Source organism: Hippoglossus hippoglossus, chromosome 23, assembly GCF_009819705.1.
Source record: "Hippoglossus hippoglossus isolate fHipHip1 chromosome 23, fHipHip1.pri, whole genome shotgun sequence".
Classification (NCBI taxonomy): Eukaryota; Metazoa; Chordata; class Actinopteri; order Pleuronectiformes; family Pleuronectidae; genus Hippoglossus; species Hippoglossus hippoglossus.
This window is the reverse complement of record NC_047173.1, coordinates 835,104-856,201: the sequence shown is the minus strand read 5'-3', so window position 1 is coordinate 856,201 and position 21,098 is coordinate 835,104. Positions and strand designations below refer to the sequence as shown.

General features: G+C 41.8%; 1 protein-coding gene across 3 annotated transcripts in view; it reads left to right on the top strand.

The window, feature by feature from the left end:
* Positions 1-21,098, top strand: part of scube1 (signal peptide, CUB domain, EGF-like 1) — a 101,574-nt gene that overhangs the window by 15,293 nt on the left and 65,183 nt on the right. For all 3 annotated transcript variants that reach the window (XR_004613071.1, XM_034578243.1, XM_034578242.1), the window contains exon 3: positions 11,025-11,150. Coding sequence is in view for 2 of the 3 variants with exons in the window: in XM_034578243.1 (XP_034434134.1) it covers positions 11,025-11,150 (126 nt within the window). In the remaining variant the exon portion in view is untranslated. The remainder of the gene's footprint in view (positions 1-11,024; positions 11,151-21,098) is intronic.

The following is a 21,098-nucleotide window of genomic DNA, read 5'->3' as shown; positions in this document are numbered from 1 at the left end:
CTGCCTGACCAGACTAAAACACAATGCTGAAACATTAAACATTGTATCTAAAAATCTGTATCTGGTTCAAGGTTTTTTTTTCTCCTCTAGAGAAACATGAAGCAGGAACACAAGTAATACTCTTCTGTTTCATATGTCTTTTATTCATATGGATAGCAAATCAAACCAACAAGCCAAACCTAGTATATGTGACATCACATGCTTTACAGCTACAATGAGGTTTAATAGTAGAAACATTTTCCTAGAAAAGTATGGAAACTGTCACAGAACAGGATTGTACTCATGCTGTGCACAAGAATAGACACCATCAACTTTAAAGAGGCAACCTTAAGTTGAGCCAGACTAAAGAGCCGTTCAGACAAAAACCTGCATGAAGTCTATTGGGAACAATATATCCACTTTGGAGGTTTATCAGATGCCAGAACTCCACCTGGAATGAGTGCTTGTGTCTATTGGCCAGTCCAGTGTGTTGCAGGATGCTGCTGAATTGGATTTTGGGGGAATTTGTCCCAATGCAGTGGTCTCATTGAAATGACAAGGCTGCAATAGTGTCGGGTTCAGTCTGAACATGGGGTAATGACAGGGTGAGTCATATTTATCTTCCATTTGTACTTGATGCTGGGGGTGACCAGGGCCATAAGAAACAAGGTTTTAATACTCCAGTGTCACATTGGACGGACGCATCAGCCCATATTGTGCTTTATTGATATTGCCCACACTATCTGTGTTCTTCCACTCAACTGAACATGACTACACATTACGTGTGTGTTTAGTTTAGATTGCTCATGTTTTAGGGACACACAGTTACACTATGGGGACTTGTCATTTTAATGAGGTATACAAGGCTACAGTAACAGCCCCGTATTAAAGAAAGTTAGATATCTGTATCAAATTAAATTATGAAGCAGCTTCAGTCACTGTATACATACTGTGAAAGTATTAAAGTGATGAATCCAATGCTTCTGTTAGTCTCTCAACTGCAGTCTCTATCAATAGAATTTGAAGATTCACTCAGTCTGGTGGCGACAGGGAGACCTCTTACCATACACAACTCTTGCTGTCCCAGCTGCCTGATGTCCCAAATGGTCCCAAATTCTGTGACAATGCAATCCCTCGGCCAGCCTTGATGTACACTTGCATGGTATTTGTCCATCTGGAAGGTCTAGCAGCCAAGGAGAGTGAACTGGAGACAGGGGCTCAGCTATGGATAAATTGGATCTTTATGCTGCTTACCTGTGAAAAACATGATTCAGGTTATACGATTTTAGGCTTTTTAAAACCTTTTAAAGATCCGCAGAAACCCTTTGTAGGGAAAACGCAAGCAACCCGTGCTGACCAATTTATTGTGGGCCCAGCATGGTATCTCCATAGCCACTGTATCCCAAACATGCTACACGGGCCCGCACCACCAGGCTCAGAGACCCCAGGCCATAAAACCTTTAAACTCCTCCAATCTGCAATAACTCCACAAACCAGCACCTTAGCATATTTGCACTATTACACATAATTGCACTATTGTTTTTTTCGTTAGGTGTATATATATATTTAGATATATGTATTTTATTTTCTATTTTAAATTTTTGATATTCTATTTTATATATTTTATTCAATATCTTTTTGCTTGTAATATTCTGAGCATTGCTATAAGAGAGCATGTGACCCAAGCATTTCATTGCCAGCGACTGCTTAATGTAATTGTTGTGCATTTGACAATAAACTCTTGAATCTTTAGAGCAGGATCACGTTAGCTGTGTGTAGCTGTCACAGAATGCAGCATTGCCCCTTAAAATAGAGGTATATACAAAGCACTATAGGCTGCATTCCCAAACTATACACCACTTCTTATATGCCACTGTGGGAGTGAAGTTAGTCTACTCACAGATGTTTGCATGTATACATTCAGACAACCACCACCCACCACTTTGTCTCCAGCTTTCTGGGCTACCACTACAGCATCTTTTCTTTGTGGTTACTCGAGCAATCACTCAGCCACTGGTTAAGTTCAAATATAAAAAGTAAAAATCGTCTTTCAATTCCATTCCTTTATTTCATCCTATCGACTCCCTCTAAGTCCCAAAGTGCGTTCCGTTATCTCCATCTGGTAGTTACTGCTGCTTGTATGAGAGGGTCTTCACTTTGCCTTTGAGTGTGTAATTTAGAACTGGTATAGATATTTCCCGCTTGTAACTAGCTTGTTTTAGATAATACCCGTTTCACTACTAAACTGCAGCATTGCTTTTATATCCTTTATTCATGATCTAGATGAATAAAGGATTTAGAAGGTGAAATGTGTTTGCTGTTCACAAGATTGGAACATGCTGCATTATAAAAGAGGTGCTCTTCCAGCTTGGGTCTGGAGTCCTCTCACTGCTCTGCCTTCACTCTGTGCCACAGTGATGAGCAACTGACCTGTTTTACAGACAGAGAGATGGGGAGACAGGGCATCTCATGGGAACAATGGATGGCGAGGGAGACGGCACAGGTGGGAGGGCGACAAGGAGAAGTGGCAGACACTTACTAGGCCATTGTCTGCCTGGTGTCTGCAACAGGCTCACACACATCAGATTCATTGAGGCTCAGGCTTTATATAGAGACACTGTGACCTCATGCCGGCACCTCCAACTCGCTTCCCTGTCAATCTTTGACAGATGATGACATTTGTGCTGTGTCAACACCTGAGACATATGTGTTGAACGTGCATACAGCGACCTATATGGGGACTGTTATATTATCATATTATTACACACACAAATACACACTGTCGTCATATGTGAGACTCAAAACTGAAAAAGTCAAATCAAAAAATGAAGATGACAACCAGGCATATTGGCTTTGCAGCTTGTTCTTAACAGGCATGCTCTTAGCCTGGCCAATGGAATGTACAATAATCTGCTCTAGAAAACTAACATTTTGATTGTTTCAGGTTTTGTCAAGTCAACCTTTAAGGCTAACATACAGCACACACAGAGACTTGAGAAGTTTTCAGATATTAATAGTGTAACTCGCGAAAAGGGGAATGAGCTTGAGCTGGTTGGCCACACTGGCTGCCTGTGCAGCCCGTGACATCTGCGCCGCTGACCTGCTGCGTCTCACAGGCGTCTGTTGTTCAGACAGGGAGCCTGTCTGCTGCTACGTGAGGTTTTTAGTGTGACTACTGTATTTGAATAAAAGTAGGGCTATATACTCAACTAAACTAAATGCCAGGACATTATGCTATGAAGCTGTGCATCTTTTGGTCATGCAATAACAATAAAGACAGAAACTACGAGTCCTTTTACTTTGAAGGTACAAGAAATGTTGCAAGTATTTATGTTTGTGACTTATTCGACAGATATAGACATTGAAACTGAGGTGAAAGTTCATTTTCACTGTCTAGTTTGCTGTGAACCACGTGCAGTACACAGGGAAAATAGGCAAGACCTCAACTCTCTAGAAGAGCAGTGTGGCTCAGGTGCCTGAGACGCAGTTGATAACATGGGCACCTTAATGAAAACCAAGACGTTCCGCAACGCACACTCAGCCAGTTCTGGATCCAAACTTATGCTTATCTGGGCATATCAGGTTATGGCAGGTGTTGAACAATGAACCTGAGGCGCAGGGAAACAGGGAATAAGTCAAACAGAACCTGAGAAGTGGCAGGCTAAATACATCAAGGTATAAAATCAGAGAGCAGCTGTAGTGTAACCATCACTGTGGGTGATATGCTTCAAATGGGGTTGTGATCACCACGTTCACGTGAAAAGTCCTTGAGGTGAACTTCTCTCTTGTGGTATTCACAACCTTGGACATCAACTTTTTCTGAAAGCTCTGAGTTCACAGGTTCTGACCCATTTGCGGATGTTTAAATATTATTGGAGTTGAGTTTTGTGTATGGCCACCTCCAGAATGTAATTTCAATATTCTTTGTCTTATTTATCTTGGTTCAGTTTTGTTCTCCACCAACTCCTCAGAAAAATGGCTGGCTTTTTAGCTGTTAAATACTTGACTATGCTGCTATGATAGTGTGGCGCTGGTCAGATATCACACAGTGGGCTTCATCAGGCAGTTTTTTTCGAAACAGTTGAAAGGAAGCAGGGTTGAAAGGAGTGCTGAGACTGAATGAAACCAAAACTATGAGCTAATAAAGAGTTGTGTAAAGCTGTAGAGCTGGGTTATCGTCTTGAGTGGATATGTCACTGCTAACGTTTCTTGCCAGATAAAAAGTGGTCGGGATTTCACGTTGACATGAAAATATAATTGAGTGGAGCTGGTAAGGACCAATGCAGTGATTTTGCACGTTTTGCGGAACTATTTACACTATTGTGCACTTGCCCTTATTGTGTGTGTATAGCTGATTAGCATGCCTGCTCTGCCTCGTCAATTCCATTCTTTACTTTATTGTCATTCATTCACAAACAAAGTTCATACCTGAACAAATTGTACATTGTTTTTTCTGGTTGTTCCATTGTAATTCCCTGAACTAAGTCTAGACAGAGTCTCATGGTCATAGCACACATGTATGAAAAACTTTACAACAGACATTTCTGGATTCCTAACCCCACTGCTCTGCTTTCACACTTTGTCTGATCCATGGACCATTTGCATAATTCTCCCCTCATCAAAGTGCTGCAGTTTAATGATATTTCCTGGAAACTAATCTGGTGTCGTTTTACAAGTTTTTTTGGGTAGCTTTTCCTTACTCTTGTTGAGGGTTAAGGACAGGGGATGTCGCACCTATGAGACAAATTGTGATTGGTAAATATGGGCTATACAAATAAAATGTTATTGATTGATTGATTGATTGATTGATTGATCAAGTTAAGGCTAAATCATTATTTTCTGTAAATGCAGTAATATAATCTTCCAGATAATGTAAAAATGTGGTTTCCTATCGTTACATTGCCTCATGACATAACAACTCTGTGTTCTCTCTTTTCTGTCATGAAAATATTGCTCACACTCTTTCAGCAGGGCGCATTGAAATACTGAATTTAGCTCACATTAACCTGCAGACAATCTGTATAAAATGAAAGCAGCATCCTCTCCTCTCCCTTTCTCCTTTACTCCCTTATGCCCTACAGTGTGTCTGTCCAGTGTCCAGTGCCTAATTCCCTTGATGAGATGTAGAGCATAAACATTTCCCTGGCAATTAAAAAAACATGGCCATGTGAGCAGAAGCAGCTGCCAGTCCAAAGCTGTCGGGGCACTGCTGTCAGATGTCAACAACAGCTCAGGGGCAGGAAGTGGCACCATTTGGGGCCAAGTTGACATATATATATATAGAAGCTACAGAATCAGGTTTTATTGCCAAGCAGGTTTACATATACAAGGAATTGTATTGTTATGGTGTGTTTGTGCAAGTACAAATATAAAAAATAGGAAACAAAAATTTAATATAAAAAAATTAAATAATAATAATATAAGCACCAGCAGATGGATTGTGCAATATGTACAGTTAGTCCGTTATTTTTCCACAGGAAGTTCAAGTGTTAAAGTGTCACAGTCACAGGGGCGGACATCAGTGCAGTCCAGTGATAGGGTCAGCAGCAGTTGGGTAGAAAACAGTTTTTGTGGTGTGACGTTTTGGTCCTGATGGCCCGCAGCCTCCTGCCAGAGGGAAGTGGCTCTAAGAGTCCATGTCCAGGGTGGGAGGGGTCAGACACAATCTTACCTGCACGCCTTAGAGTCCTGGAGACGTACAGGTCCTGGAGAGAGGGCAGATTGCAGCCAATCACCTTTTCTGCGGAGCGCATGATGAGCGCATGATGTGAACACAATATCTCAAAAACAATTTTCTTCAATTGTAGTGAATTTCTTAAATTGTTTTACATATGTTCTGTTGGACTCAAGGATGATCTGATTAGATTTTAGTGGTCAAAGGTCAAAGTTCAAGGTCAAGTGACCTACTAGGGATGTCACAATATCAAAAATGTTGTAGTGGGAACACTGAGTAAACCTGTCCCAGAGGACCGGGGGTGTCTGGATGCTTCAAAGCAAACAAGTAACTCAGAGATGTATTTAGGCCAGAGACCATTCAGTGCTTTGTAGACAAGTAGTAAGATTTTATAATCGATTCTTTGACACACAGGAAGCCAGTGAAGTGATTTTAAGACTGGTGAGATATGGTCCATTTTCCTGGTGTTGGTAAGGACTCTAGCAGCATCATTCTGAACAAGCTGCAGTTGCCTGATTGCTTTTTTGTTAAGACCTGTTAAGACATGGTTACAGTAATCTAACCTACTGAAAGGAAATGCATGAAATGAAGCATCGCGTTAGCTCATGCAGGACACAGAGTCATGTGCTCAGCTGTCATAAGCTGTCAGCTACTGGTTTACGGGTGCTCGTCAGTCACTCACCAATCACAGCCCATTCTCTCAACAAAGCGGCCCCTTTAAATACGACCTCCTCCTCACTGATCCCTGCTCGGCTACACTGCCACCCACACCCTGCTGCCTCCACCACCCCAGCCTCCACCTTTTAGTACTGAGTCCAAACATGATTTACGACATTCCTGTATCAGGATTTAAGACACTCTGATACAGAGTTGTGTGTCATCAGCACAAGTATGGTAAGAGATGTCATAATATTCCATAATCCGAGCCAGAGGGAGCATGTCGATATTGAATAAAAGTGGCCCGAGAATGGACCCTTGAGGAACTCCACATGTAATCTTTGTTTGCCCAGATTCATAATTACCAATTGAGACAAAGTAGTCCCAATCCTGTAAGTAAGATTTGAACCAATTTAGCACAGTGCCAGTAAGTCCCACCTACTTTTCCAGTCTGTAAAGTATTATGTTGTGATCGACCATGTCAAATGCTGCACTGAGATCCAACAATGCTCCGGTACAGCCATTTCCCTCCTCCAAAGAAAGATGTTAATGTCGTGATGCAAAAAACACAAGCTTCAGCGTGCCCTGTAGGCCTATATCTCCTCTCTCCAACCACATTTCCTGTCTGTATCTCTCTCCTCTACAGCTATCAAACAAAGGCAAAATAGTGAAGAAAAATATAACCTTTAAAAAACACCAGCTAAGAATGGAAGGAACGCCAAAAACAGGGAGAAGAAATGTGTTTAGATGTGAATGAAGACTCATTCTGCCTGTTTGAAGCAATTCAGGCACCAATTAATCACCTGCTGCTTTTCATTCACCCTCAGTGAAGCTCTCTCCCCCCCCCTCTCCTTTTCTTCTAGTCTGTACCTTCTCCCTTCATCTCTGACAGATGAAAAGCAGAGCACATAGGAGGTGCCACATCGTGCTGAACCGCGCCATCTGAGCTGGCAGCACAGCAAACTGTCCAAACAACCTTCCCCAAACAGTCGGCCTTTCCAGCTCACCCTAATTGGTTGCAAATGGCTTTTAGGATGAGCCATTGACGGCTGTGAGGATTTTATATACACAAGGCTCATGCTCTTTAAAGCACCAATACATTTTTTTGTCATTTGTTATATTTTCCTTCATTTAAAAATGTTCTTTGTCGTCACACATGTGCAGCTCATTCAATACTGTTTGGTCAGTTTTTAAAGAAGGCTCCGGTTACTATTTCATGTTTGAGTATTGACTGTGATGGGATGATATATTTATCTTCTCTTCTAATCCCAGTCATGCTGGAGTGGCCCTACAAATACAATGACAGCGTTCCTTTGTCAGAGATCAGACAAACATAATTAAGATGCGATGATGTGTGTTGGCCTGGGTAATTGGCTTCCAGTAAACATGTCTGTGTCTCTTCATGGTGCAGAATGTGGCACTGATTTGGCTTTTGTCACAATCTTTCAAACTAAATGAAACCTCATTGATGAGGATCTGTGACGTTAATGTTTTGGATTCTTCAAAGAGATCATATTCAAGCCAAAATCCCCATGTTAATTATCTTAGAGGAAGTGTTTTATGGATTGAAAGCATGGTAACAAATATGTGTGTGTTTACGTATTCATTTTGAAATCCTTATGTTTGCACTTGTGGTATGTAAGTCATTATGGACATTTGCTGTTTTCTGATTCTGTGAAGACATTTGCATATGTTCTGGTCTTGGAACCAGTAATTTTTGTTTCTGGGGTGTGTATATTCTTAGTGACCAGGTCTGGGTTATGTCCTTGTGCAGGATGTGGAGGCTGAGAGCCATGTCTCTGTGTGTTTGTGTGTGTGTCGCCCACTGCTGCTATGTGTGCCAGCTTTTCATTCCTGCTTGGAGCCATCAGCCTCCAGCCATCAATCAAATGTTGCAACTGTAGTCACTCATAGTTTTGAAATACTTCCTGAGAAACTTTGGAATCCAAACAAAGAAAGTCTGGATACATATTTTCTTCAGAAGTTGTACAAGTGTATGTGGGCAACTGGACTTGCTTGTGTTTCTTTAAGACGTTTCACCTCTCATCAAAGAGGCAGTGCTAACTGCATAATGGGAGGTTTCAGGTATTTAACCTTTGTGGGTCTGTACCTGTGTTGAAAGTCGTTATGTTAAACAGGCAGGTTGGTGACCCCCCCCATCAGTTGTTGCTCTTTGGGGTCCTCTGATTCAAGGTTTGAAAGACTGTTGATACCTGTAACTTGTAGACCGACCCTGCTATTGTGTGAGTCATTAGTCTCACTGGAGTTGGGGTGTGGTTGGGTGTTGAGCTGTCTGGAGAATTTAGGACAATATTGTAGGTGGCTGACAGTTGGTGTATTAAACCACCTCCTCTGTTAAGTGATGTTTTTTCCTGGTTGATAAAGATGGCTTCTTTCACTCATTTCTCAAACCATCTGTCTTCTCTGGCCAAAATACACACATTACCATCCTCAAAAGAGTGTCCCTTGTCCTTGAGGTGTAAGTGAACTGCTGAGTCCTGGCCTGAGGAACTGGCTCTCCTGGGCTGTGCCATCTGTTTATGTAGTGGTTGCTTAGTTTCCTGATGTATACTGTAGGTCTGAGCAATCTTCGCTGTATTGGACTGGATAAAGCCATCTCCACCTGCGGACCTTATAAAGTCCATAGAAAGTCAGAAGAATTTGATGTGAGTGCACAACAGGGTTACACAAAAATGAAAAATAAAACAAATATCTGCCCAGCGAAAAAGCATTATACACGTAGAAGCTCGGTGTGAAATATCTCGGTGGGGTCTTTTAAAAGCCTACAATGTCCAATATTTTGTAGGCAGGGTTTTCGCTGCGATTAGTTTACAGCGGTGACCAGTCGCTACTTCAGGATTGGTGCAGACACACATAGGTATCCTTGTACCGTGCTGCATGTCCTCCCCAATTGCCACTGGGTATTTCGCAAACTGCATGGAAGACACAGACACTGTAGGAAAACGAATGAAATCCATTGTGAGTCAGGGTTTTTAACCTGAACCAAATTTTCTGCTTATTGTTCTGTGGAAATGCTTTCATATGGGTGAAAACCACTTAACAAATATACCAATGCCAAAATCTGTGACAGGGTAATATCAGCCGATAAAGTCAGCCGATCAATTAGTCTGGCTCTAGAAGTAAATTCTTCAAACATGGGAAATTGTCACATGCGGTTTACACTCAGTGTTTTGTTAGCCCAGGAGGTAGAGCAGGTCCTCTGGAAGGTCCGCGTTTTTATCCCCTCCTCCTCCAGTCTGCATGCCGTAGTGTCCTTGGGCAAGACACCGAACCATAAATGCCCCTGACAGGTGTTCTGTCAGGGTGAATAATGAGGGATAGAATAAGTACTGTGTATAGTAGTGTTGCGTGAATATGGGTGAATTAGCCTTATGGCACCTTGAGTGGTCTTAAAGACCAAAAGAGCTCTATATAAATGCACTCCATTTACCATTCAATTGAATGTCTCATAATAACAGCGTGCTTGTACATAGGGTATTTTACCTTGTAAAAACAATTACTATTGGTTTTTAAGTCTAATTTGTTTTATATATTGGTAGACCTATTGTTCTTCAAAAGAAAATATAAACTCTTGAACAGTATAATGCAATGGAGCTCAATAATCCAACTCACACTCTATTTGGTTTGAGAAAGATACAGAGAATAAGATGGTCCATTTATAGCTCCAAAAGCCCAGACGGCAAATACCTGCACCGTGTCATCCTCAGTACAGAGGGAGGAGAAGGATGTGGGCCACAGTCCTCCTCACTGCCTGGCAGATCTCCTGCTGTTCACACGGAGGGGGTGGACTGTTTGTTTAAGTGGCTCTGCATGGCAACCACTTGTGAGTGGCTCCAGTGAAAGTCTCCACTGGCTCAGCATGGAGGGGATTGTTGGGGTGGGGGGGCAGCATCCATACATGAGTACACACCAGCTGACACTCATCTCCTTGCTCATCCTCCATCCAAACTCCCCCCTCCTTACCCCTTCTTCCCCCACCACCTGCGGAAAGGAATTCTTTTGAACAAAAGAGGAATCATCTTCATCAACATCTTTCTCTCTCCAACTCCTGATACGGTCATAGTCACTGGCCACTTGATTAAACCTCTGACTCAATACCCAGACATGACAAACGTCTGCTACCTTTAATGTCTGAATAGTGTTCATATCGGTGCATAGTGCCACCAAGGGGCCGATGATAGCTCTTCTTTCTTCACATCGCTGATTAGAATATCCACAAGAATACAGAAAACCATGTGATTGTTCCGAGAGTTGGCTACTAAAAAGCTAATTGGAGACTCATTGATGAAAACACCTCATCCTCTGCCTTTAAAATTGCATTTTTAAATTTCATTGTAAAACCTTTCCTCTTTAAAATTGTATTTAGAAAGTGTTGAATTGTCGTTTGTAGGCATTATTGTTAATATGCTTGATGATCCTGCATCACTGTATAAAACATCTGCTTTAAACTTCATTTTAGTAATATCCATTGATTGACAGGAAGGGCTTCATAACATTACACACCAAGAAGCACTGAGAAACTTTGACCAAACCAGTTGCACTGTTATGTTTGCAATGATGGATGATCTATGAAAGTACAAGAAATGCTCAACAGCAGAAAACTGCAGGCTAATGACAACTGAATAATGGTACTGGAGCAATCAAACAGACCAATTCTTTCTCTCCCAGTAACACAGCCTTCGTTTTCTTTCAGACATGGATGAGTGTGAAAACGATTACAACGGGGGCTGTGTCCATGAATGCATCAACATACCAGGGAACTACAGGTGCACCTGCTACGATGGATTCATGCTGGCCCATGATGGACACAACTGCATGGGTAAGAACAGTCCTGTGTGTGTCTGTGTTAACAGAGCTCCATTCACTCCAACTTTTAAATGACTGTAGAGACTGTGGTCAAAAAATGGTGGAAAGAATAACACCCCATTAATGTCTTTTTTATGTCTTATCTTGGCAAATGGCAGGATCTTTGGTTTAAATTTGCTTTAATGTGACATCAATGAATTTTTGTACAATCATCAATGGTCTGTGGGATTTGTTTATTGATTAAAAGATCAAGCACTTTCCATGTGTTTTCAGTCAAATTAAAATGAATGTTCGGGCCTGTGGTAAGTTATAAATGTGTGTTTGTTTTGCAGTCTGTGTTTAAATATGCGTCAATCTTCATCTGTCCATGGTGTGTATTGGTGAGAATCTTTGTGGTTAGTATCTAAGAATCTGTCTGATTCACTGTATGAATAGATATGTCAGTCTGTCTGTGCTGAAGAGAATATGCTTGAGGTTGCGTGTGTGTGTGTGTCTATCTCTTAAGCCTGCCTGGCTCAACTTACCTTTCAGCCAGAGTTCGTCAGTCATCATGTGGAGGGTTTCCATCATTTGTGCTTTTTTTATATGTCTGGGCTTTATTATTGACAGATCCAACCCATTTAGCCCCAGTGCTGTGTTAATGTGTCTCTGTCAGCCAGACTTCTGTATTTCTCCCCAGTACAAAACGTAGTCCTGCAGGGATGTGCTCAAACACATTTCATCCCTTAGTCCTCCACTGCTGACTGACATGAGCAAAATAAACTCAGAGCATAAAAAAACATGTCACTTTGGACACTCTGTGTCTTTGGTGGGATATGCTTTGGCATTCGTAAGTGTTGTAGCTCATGCTTTGAACCTTTTGAAAGATTGAAAGACAGTTTAAGTGCTAGCAGCCAGCAGTACAGAACAGCTACAGAGCTGTGAATTCACTTCAGATGAATGACTTTCAGACAGCTGAATGTCAAAGAAAATGCTTTGAAACATTCGTTGAAAAACAATGATGAAAAGGTCATTACACCAAATGTTAATTCACATAAACTGAAAATACATACATGGACTCGTTTCCGTTAATGACTCAAAAAGCAGCAAGAGTCTTTTGCACTGTGTATTACACAGTTTTTAAACAAACAAAACTGGCTTGCTATTGCTGTAACTCTATCATTACATACAGGCACCCATAGAGAAAAGAATCTGTAATATTTTCAGATCCTTCAAAGTCAGTGACAAGTAGTTGAATCAGGATAAGACTTTGATTCAACGTTTTAACAACATTTATTGAAATGCACACAGACAGTGATGTGAATGTTATAGTCTTTTGGCGTTTTAAACCTCTATGTGATGTCAGCAGGATTAGGAGGGGGTGTAGCAGAACGTAGCACAGGAATTTCCCCCGGGGGCTAGACACTGGTGGTGGTTGAGTATCTAGATAAGGTAGTGATGGTTCTGCTGAAGACTGGAGGAGATTGGGGTGGAACTGGATTATGCGCATCATTGAATGAAGGCTGACTGCCGGAAAAGAGGAGAAGGGATTTAAAGTTTGATAGCAGATTGATGATTGGCTGAAAGAGACTGTGGCAGAATCTGATTGGCCATTTAGAAACGCCCACAATAAGCTGATCAATAAGCATAGAGAGAGTGAGAGATTTGATATTGATTGAATGGGGGTAAGGTCTTCCTGACTGAACTTACGCTGAGCTAACATTACAGGATCATCTTTCTGGAGGTTACAGTGCTAAACAATGTGCCCTATAAGACAGGACTAGACGTGTTTTCATAAAAAAATGAAATTTCTGACCCTGTAACTTAGTACAATAAATATAAGATGTTCAACTGAGTCACTTTGTAAGCATGGCTTGCATAGGAACGGCTGGTTATCGAGCAGTACAAGGTGAGTCAGAGGTGCTAGCAGGCTGGCGAGTGGATCCTGTCTTATACTGGGCAATAGTAAAGTTGATTGAAGATTGTGGGGGATGCAGGCAGTTACAGCTTCATAACAGAAGGGTTAATATGTCCTTCGATTTCAAATGGTCCAATGAAGTGGGGTACCAACTTACTGGATTCCACTTGAAGGGATAGATCTCCAGTTGACAACTACACCTTCTGTCCAGGCTAGTAGTTTGGAGGCCAGGTCTGGCAGTGGTCAGAGTCAAGGCATTAAAAAGAGTTGCCCTAGCCTCCCTTCAGACTCGGCAAAAGTGGTAGAGGTCGGTCTACTGCTACTTCTTTTTCTGCTGTCAATTGTGTTGAGGTGCTGAGGCAGTTGTGGACATACTCCACCCAAGGTACGTGCATGCTCTAGGACGTGGGATGGCATGCAGTTATCCAGCTTAACCCAAACTCCAGGTCCTGATTTTCCGCCTGGTCTGCCCATTGGTCCGGGGGTGATAACCTGAGGATAGGCTGGCAGAAGCCAACAGTTGTTGATGGTGGACTGTGAGAGAAATTCTGCTAGCCATGGCATTTGACAGCAATTGGACAGACCTGGGTTGGTCTGTTGGTTTGTTGCACCACCTGGCCTTATGCCTGGTCTTTGTTGATAGTAACTTGCCATTCAAAGTCCAAACTGCTAGTCATGCCAGAGGCAGGTGTTAAGTCAAAATTTAAGCCAAGAAATGAAGATAAAGTAGTGAATTAGCAGGCAACTACATAGCATAGTGCAATTGATGCTGAAAATAATCGGAAAATTCGGTTTAATATTAATTACGACTAAAATCAATAATGACAATTAACTGTTAATTAAAAGCCATACTGCTAACTTCTAACTCTCTTCTCCAGTTGACACTGGCTATGCACACAAATACACACTTAACTATCCATTAAGGAAGCTCAGGGGGTGGCTCAGGATGTAGAGCAGGTCGTCCTCTGACCTGAAGGTCGGCAGTATGAACCCCCGTCTACCCCATTCCACAAGCCGGAGGGTCCTTGTTAAGATACTGAGCCCCAAATGACGGCTGTGCCAGTGACAGAGAAAGTGCTGAATGGGTGAATTCAAGTACAGACCATTTACCTACCAAGTCTGTTTCAAACTTACAGCAGATCTTATAGCCATGATAAACAGCTTTGCTTGTTTGCCTGCTACTGCTGCCTCTTAACACTTTTTCACACACACACATTTTCCACACATATTTGCACATGTGTATAATAATATGTGCAAATACCTGATCTCATAACAGTGAAAGCGGAGTCAAGGGCAGCTCGACAAGCACTCTTTAGAGGAAATAAATAATTTTCTGGATGAAACATTTGAATTCCGCTTGAATGAATGATTACTTTGGAGCCACTGAAAAATTCATCAGATGAAGCCAATATTAACAACATCGAAGAGGAGTGATATAGAGATTCAGATCCCACTACAGGTCAACTGGTGCAGGAGAAAAAAGTTTTAAATTGAGCTGTTCAGTTTTTGTTTCCTCCAGCTAAAAGATATGGATGGTCCAAAAACCTTAATTTTCAGTGTGGAGAGGTCAGAGAGGGAAACAGATGACCTGTCTTATAAGTGGTGTGGCCTCAATTCATACTTTTCTTTTTGATTAGATATTAATTATTCTTAACCATACACGGATAAGATTGCTTGCACTGCCCTATTCCAACTTGGATAATGCAACTTCTACACCCAGGGCTTTTCAAGAAATAGGAGGGAGCAAAGGTGTTTTAAGCAAAAGTGTTTTATGGCTAAATGTCCGCTGATATCTTCCGGGACTGTCGGAAATGCTAATTTTCACTATCTTAGCCACTTCCAGAGGACTTTTAGGCTTAAAACACAGTGGAAATTATCTCGTTTCGAGTCGAATTTGAATGTCGTGGCTTGCGGACACTTTGATGACACCACACGAGGGGTATGGAGGCATGTTGTGTTTTTTCTGTTCTTTTATTACGTCTGAAGATAGGTCACTAATTTCTTTAATTGTATTGAATTCAGCTGCTAACCTATTTATCCCTGAGACTCCAAAACTGTTTTCTGGACTCAATCACTTCACCCACCTCCCCATCGTCATAGGGTTGAGTAATAATGAGTGCATTTTATTTCTGGGTGAACTATCCCTTTAACCAGCAGCTTAGTTGTTCAGCATAAGTTACAATGGTGATTGTAAGAAGTTAGAAGTAAACCAGCGTTGTAGGACTGAAAACCCACTTAAATCTGAAAATAGCTCGACAACTGCAAATCCCGCTTTGTAGTATGGGCTCCTCTAAGTTTTAGTCCGTTAGTAAAACAGAAGTTCAACAAATCTGTTTTAGTCCAGATGTTTCCCTGAAAGACAGCTGGTGGTGGGGATGTTGTACCATTGATGTAGTTTCTTTTGGTTGAATAATAGCTGGCTGTGGCTAAGGGGGTAGAGTGGGATTTTACTAATCAGAGGGTTGGTGGTTTGATCCCCAGCTCCTCAATTCCTTGCACTTGGGTAAGACACTGACTTCCTGACTGCTGCAATATGACATTTAGTGGCCACATTTAATTATCTACACCAGACATGTCAAACTCAAGGCGTGCGGGCCTCTTCCGACCTACGGTACAATTATATCCGGCCCGCGATAAAATATCAAATGTCTATCTTAACTGGCCCACCGGTAAATAGGACGCACACTTTTTTTTTGTGAAAAAAAAGCTCCATAGGCCGTGCCACTGTGCGCAATGCTAGACGCACACAGAGCGAGCGAGCGCTCCTCTCCACTCACTCGCCGAGTATTTGATGATATTAAATAATTTTTCCAGCGTTCCAGAGATCCCAGTGCCTGCCCCGTCAAGTTCCCCGTGTCTCTGAGGCTTATCTCTCTCTCTCTCTTTTTCCTTCCGTCTTTCTCTCTCCATCTCGCTCCGGCCAGAGAGCCAGGCAGCATTCACGGACTCCGCTGATCAAGCCATGGTGCGCAATGCCCGGCTCGACACACACAGAGCAAGCGCCCCTGCTCAGCTGCCGCGTATTTGGTGTTATTAAATTATTTTTGCAGCGTTCCAAGATCCCAGTGCCTGCCCCGTCAAGTTCACCCTCACGCTTTTCTCTGTGATGAAGATGAACAAAAACCCCACACAGGAGTAGTCTCACTGATGCACACCTTCACTCCATCTTGAGGGTTTCCATAGCACAGGACCTAACCCCAAACATGAATGAAATGGCAGCCAAGAAAAGATGCCAGACATCTGGCTCTGGCACATGCACATAAAAGAAGAATGTAAATATGTTTTCTTTTTGCACTTTATCCAATATCCTGTCTATCCTGTTTAATAAATGTTGACCCTGTTTGGCCGTCGACGTAGTCCCAGTATTAAATTTTGGCCCTTTCTGTGATTGAGTTTGACACCACTGATCTACACCCATTCACCGGGTGACCTTCTGACCTTTTCCATTTGAAATTAACAGTCAATTAAAAGTAATAGTCCAATAAGCGAAGGCTTATTTAAGTTAATAGAGAAATGTTATCTTTAACCTGGTACTTATAATTGAAGCATTAACATGTACTCATCATTTCAGAGTTATAGATGGGTGAAATAATAATAGTAAATAGTTACTACTTAATGTACTGCTGAAGCAATGTATCATATTTTATGGTGTGATCATGTTATGCAAGTACACTTTTATATTTCATCAGAATTTCAAATGAATGTAGTGGAGGAAAGAGTAAATTATTGCTATATGAAATGCAGTGGAGTACAATTACAAGTATCAGAAAGGTGGAAATACCTGAAAACTTGAAGAATGTTGCTCTGTTCCATTAGTTTTAACCGCACCTTTTAAATCTTTTAGTAGCAGCTCTCACAAACACTGCGGCCGTGTGCCACTTACTTACAGTTTGCCGATAATGTGTCATGCTACAACAACAACAGCTAAGTAACGGCAAAGAAATAGTGTAACAGTCCTACTCTTCCTCCGGCAGTATAATGCTGTTTGCACAGTGGCATTCTGGTAGTGCAGAATATCCACATACCAGGTAGCACCCAGGCCTCAGAGAAGCTTTAATGGTTATTTCTTGTTTGTTTCAGTTAAAACTAGTTTGGAATCATTTCAGAAAAATAGTAGTTGATCAATTATATTTAGAAATAAATAGAAAAGACAGATAGGTCTCTGGCAGTCAGTGGAGGGTACGTTCCAGAAAATGTGGGTGTATTTCAGGTATGATGCATGTTTAGTAGGACCAGTCTATATTTAGCCCACTTTGAGGAGATATAGCACACTTCAGATTGGGTTATGCGTTCCTACGTGTTGACTCACAGATAGCGTACCATCACCAGCCTCTCTCAAGCTTTGTGTTTACTGTAATCACAAACTGTTGAGATAAATAGTACCCTATGATACATAGTAATCATATAAACAGAACAGCCTAGTCAAACTGCTGTTTAAGCTAATCTCTGACGTTCATCTTCTCACCGCCCATCAACCCAGGATCTCAGTGTTTGTTACCATGTCTCGCTTTCAAAGGTCTCGTTCAGCAGGAGATTTACTGGCCGAGGACTCACTGCCCTCACACACACTCCCTCTCTTATCCCGTCGACACATGTATGCATGAAATGAGTACTGGCAGCGTATGTACCTACTACCTCCACAGACAGAGAAGATCTCAGCTCTCATATGACATACTGTCATAACATCATACATCACTGCTGTGGCTTCAATCAGCTGTGATGAGTTCAAAGATGCTGAAAATTAAAATCAGATGTCTTCCTGTAGAAATGTAGAACATGCGGTATTCCCTCCTGACTCATTGATCATAGCTGGGAATACGGTACAATGTCAAGCCCTGCCACACATCCATCTTCAGGAGACATCTGTTGTTGTCCCCCTCTGGGTTTAGGTCCCTTAGTTTGACAGCAACAGTGGGTACAGATTCTAAAGTTTAGTACAGTTGGAGAGGAGATTTGTATATGTCAGCTGCAGTGCAACAGCTCAATTTGAAAAAAAGCTGTTTCGCTGTCAAAGTTGACACTCAATTTAGTTCTAATTTTTCTTTTCCATGCTCTGGGAAAAACAGTAAACATGTTGTGGCGTTGAATAGACGCAGAGCATGATATTCAGAGACCTCAGAACCTTGTGGTGCTCTCTGTGAGGCTCGGATGACAAATTACACTTTGGTAAAAACAAAAAATCACTTTGCGTGAGTGTGCATAAAGTCACTCCATCAACTCCCAGATGCACTGTGTCAACAACTTAGGACACAAATTGATTTAAGATTGCCTAATTGTAGTCTGATTAAAGAACGGTCCTCATCGGTTCCTTTCTTCCTTTTGATTTTGACTTTATTTATTTGGTTTTGCCGTGGACACAGCTGGGCTCAATGTGTCGCTCGCTTGGTACTCTCTGTGAATGTCTGGTGCAATTGCGCCAGTTTATTTTCCTTCCGATACGTCCGTTTCACTTCACTGTGAGATCCGCGAGGTGGCTGCACAGCAGGCGGTGAGAAACCACAGCGTGTCACAAAGAGGTCCAACATGTAACAGATATGAGGCGGGAGACATCAATGAAAGACACTTTGTTTTATAAGATAAGGTGCATGATTACAAAAGCCGATTGAAGACATGTCCTGTGGAGGAACTCCGGAGAATTGGGTGCCCACAGTTTGCCTTTCGCACGTGAACATGCAGCGGGAGGTTCTCTGCGCAGTCCTGTTCACAACAGCAACAAATAATGCGCAGGATTCAGGTGAGGAGTTTTTTCATTTCATTAACTTGAGGTGAATCCTGTGCAGAATGTCCTGCTGTGTCCCCACATCGACTCATCCAGACTTTCTGCAGACTTTCTACTACGGGGACAGGCAGAGTCAGTCTGCAGAAAGTCTGCAGAGGTCTCCACTCAGACATCTGCGTTCACACAACCAGCCCCTGTGGAGAAACTACTGAGGATGTCTGGAGTTCAGTGCATGTCTGAAAGCAGCTAAAGAAAGAAAGGGACAAAGCAATGTGTAAAATGTAAGCATTTCATTAACACCCTGGATTCCTGGTTAATATCCCCACCAACATTATGAATTTAAACCACAAAATTATGAGCCAGATTTGACCACCATTGGGAAATTGTAAAAACTCAAACTTTTGAATAAGTTTTGCCAGTGTTTCCGAGTTTCAGCTCAACTAACAAATACACTATTGCATCGATGTAATATTGTAGTGTTCTGAAACGGTGTCACCCATCTCTTGTTTTAGTCTCTTTGAGGAAGGGATCAGTGTGGCCAGGAAGAACAGCTACAGCCACAATACAAAGGAGGCGAGGACCAATCATATGCTGCATTCATATATTTTCAACGTTTGCCCTTTCATTGTGACGCTTCCTTGCTTGGTTATCTCAGTGACCTGAAAAGAACAAACACACATCAGTCTAAGAGAAACATACAGTAAAGCCTCTGAAATCCAATTTATGTACCTGCACAGCTACGGTATGTTTCGGACAATGAAACTGCCTGTTTGCATGCAGAATGCTAACAAGTTGTTGTTGCCCCCTCCTTTACCCTTCACCCCATTTCACTTTCAGGCCCAGTTCAGAGCTGGTTTTAACATGTATCGCTGGTGATCTGATCACAAGTGGACAGCTGCAAGTTCACATGTGGCTTTGGAATGTGTCGCCACATGTGTCTCCAGTGACCGCTGTGATCAGATCTCACTTCCCGGCTCTATATGCGAATGAACACGTACATCATTTGTGTTCTCAAAGACCAAAATATGTTGTTTTTGTCCAGTTATATTATACAGATGGGTGTGCTGTCAAAGAGATGACCACAGATAAATCAATGTATGTGAATAACTGAGAAGTGTAAAAGAAAAAAGGGATCTGCACACTCTGTGCAAATATATTTAAAATTTATGAGCTTTCAGTCAGAGACCTTCCTCAAAGCAAGAACGGGTTTCAGATGCATTCAGCATGAGGCCGGCCAACAGCACTTGATTTATCACAATAGAGGACACCAGTGTCAACCAGCTTGGCCTGTAAGACTATAAACATCAAGGGAAATGTAGTTCCAGTTTTAATGAGCTACAAAGTAAGACACTGTCCACAGAGAGAAACTTTCGGAACCTCCAACAACAATCAAAAATACGTAAACACAGCGGCATACAAAACAAAAGAGACACATTCTATGTAAACATCAGTCATCTGCCATCATAAGACAAAGTAGAGTCTATTGCTAGTATTTCATAAGAAAACAGTCATATTCACATCTTGATTAATATCTAATGGTTGCAGTGTACCCAAGGTGTGAGTTTAAAAATACTTTGGCTTCATTAAATGGTCTGTATTTATATAGAGCTTTTCTAGTCTTGATGACCACTCAAAGTGCTTTACAGTACAGTTTTACATTCACCCACTCACACACACATTCATACAGTGCATCTATGGGCAGCACTTTTTTTTTTCTATGAGGGGCAATGGGGGTTCAGTATCTTGCCCAAGGGCACTTCGGCATGCAGGTGGGGAAGACTGGCATCGAACTGCCGACATTCTGGTTGGCCAGACAACCGCCCCAATTGTTTGTTTATACTTTCATTAATTCATTCAAACCTATTTATACGGGGAATGCTGTTGAGAGCCAGCTGTCTTTTTCAAGAAGGCCCAGATTGTAATACAATAATTATCAGCAAATGTAAAAACTAATTATGAACAGACAAGCAAGAAATAAGATATAATCACGAAGTGTCAACAGTGAGGACCAACTGCAGTGTGAAGATTGAGCAATAGATACATGTTTTTTCTTTGTAGATACAAATAATGCAGTGTTGTATGTCTTCTACCAGACAGTAGCTGTGTCTCATTTTAGGGGCTGCATCCATCAGAGGACTTGGTCCTCCTAGACCACATAGGCCAAACCGCGTCGGCTGTAAGGCCGGGACAAGCCTAGCAAAGCCACAGACAAGAACCTTTTTTTGGTTGATTTAAAAACGCTGAAAAGATTCCCATGCCTCCACTCTTTGTGGGAATCTCCTCAAATTAAGTCCAAATATTAATTTGGACTCAAGTATGATCTGATTATATTTCGATGGTTGAAG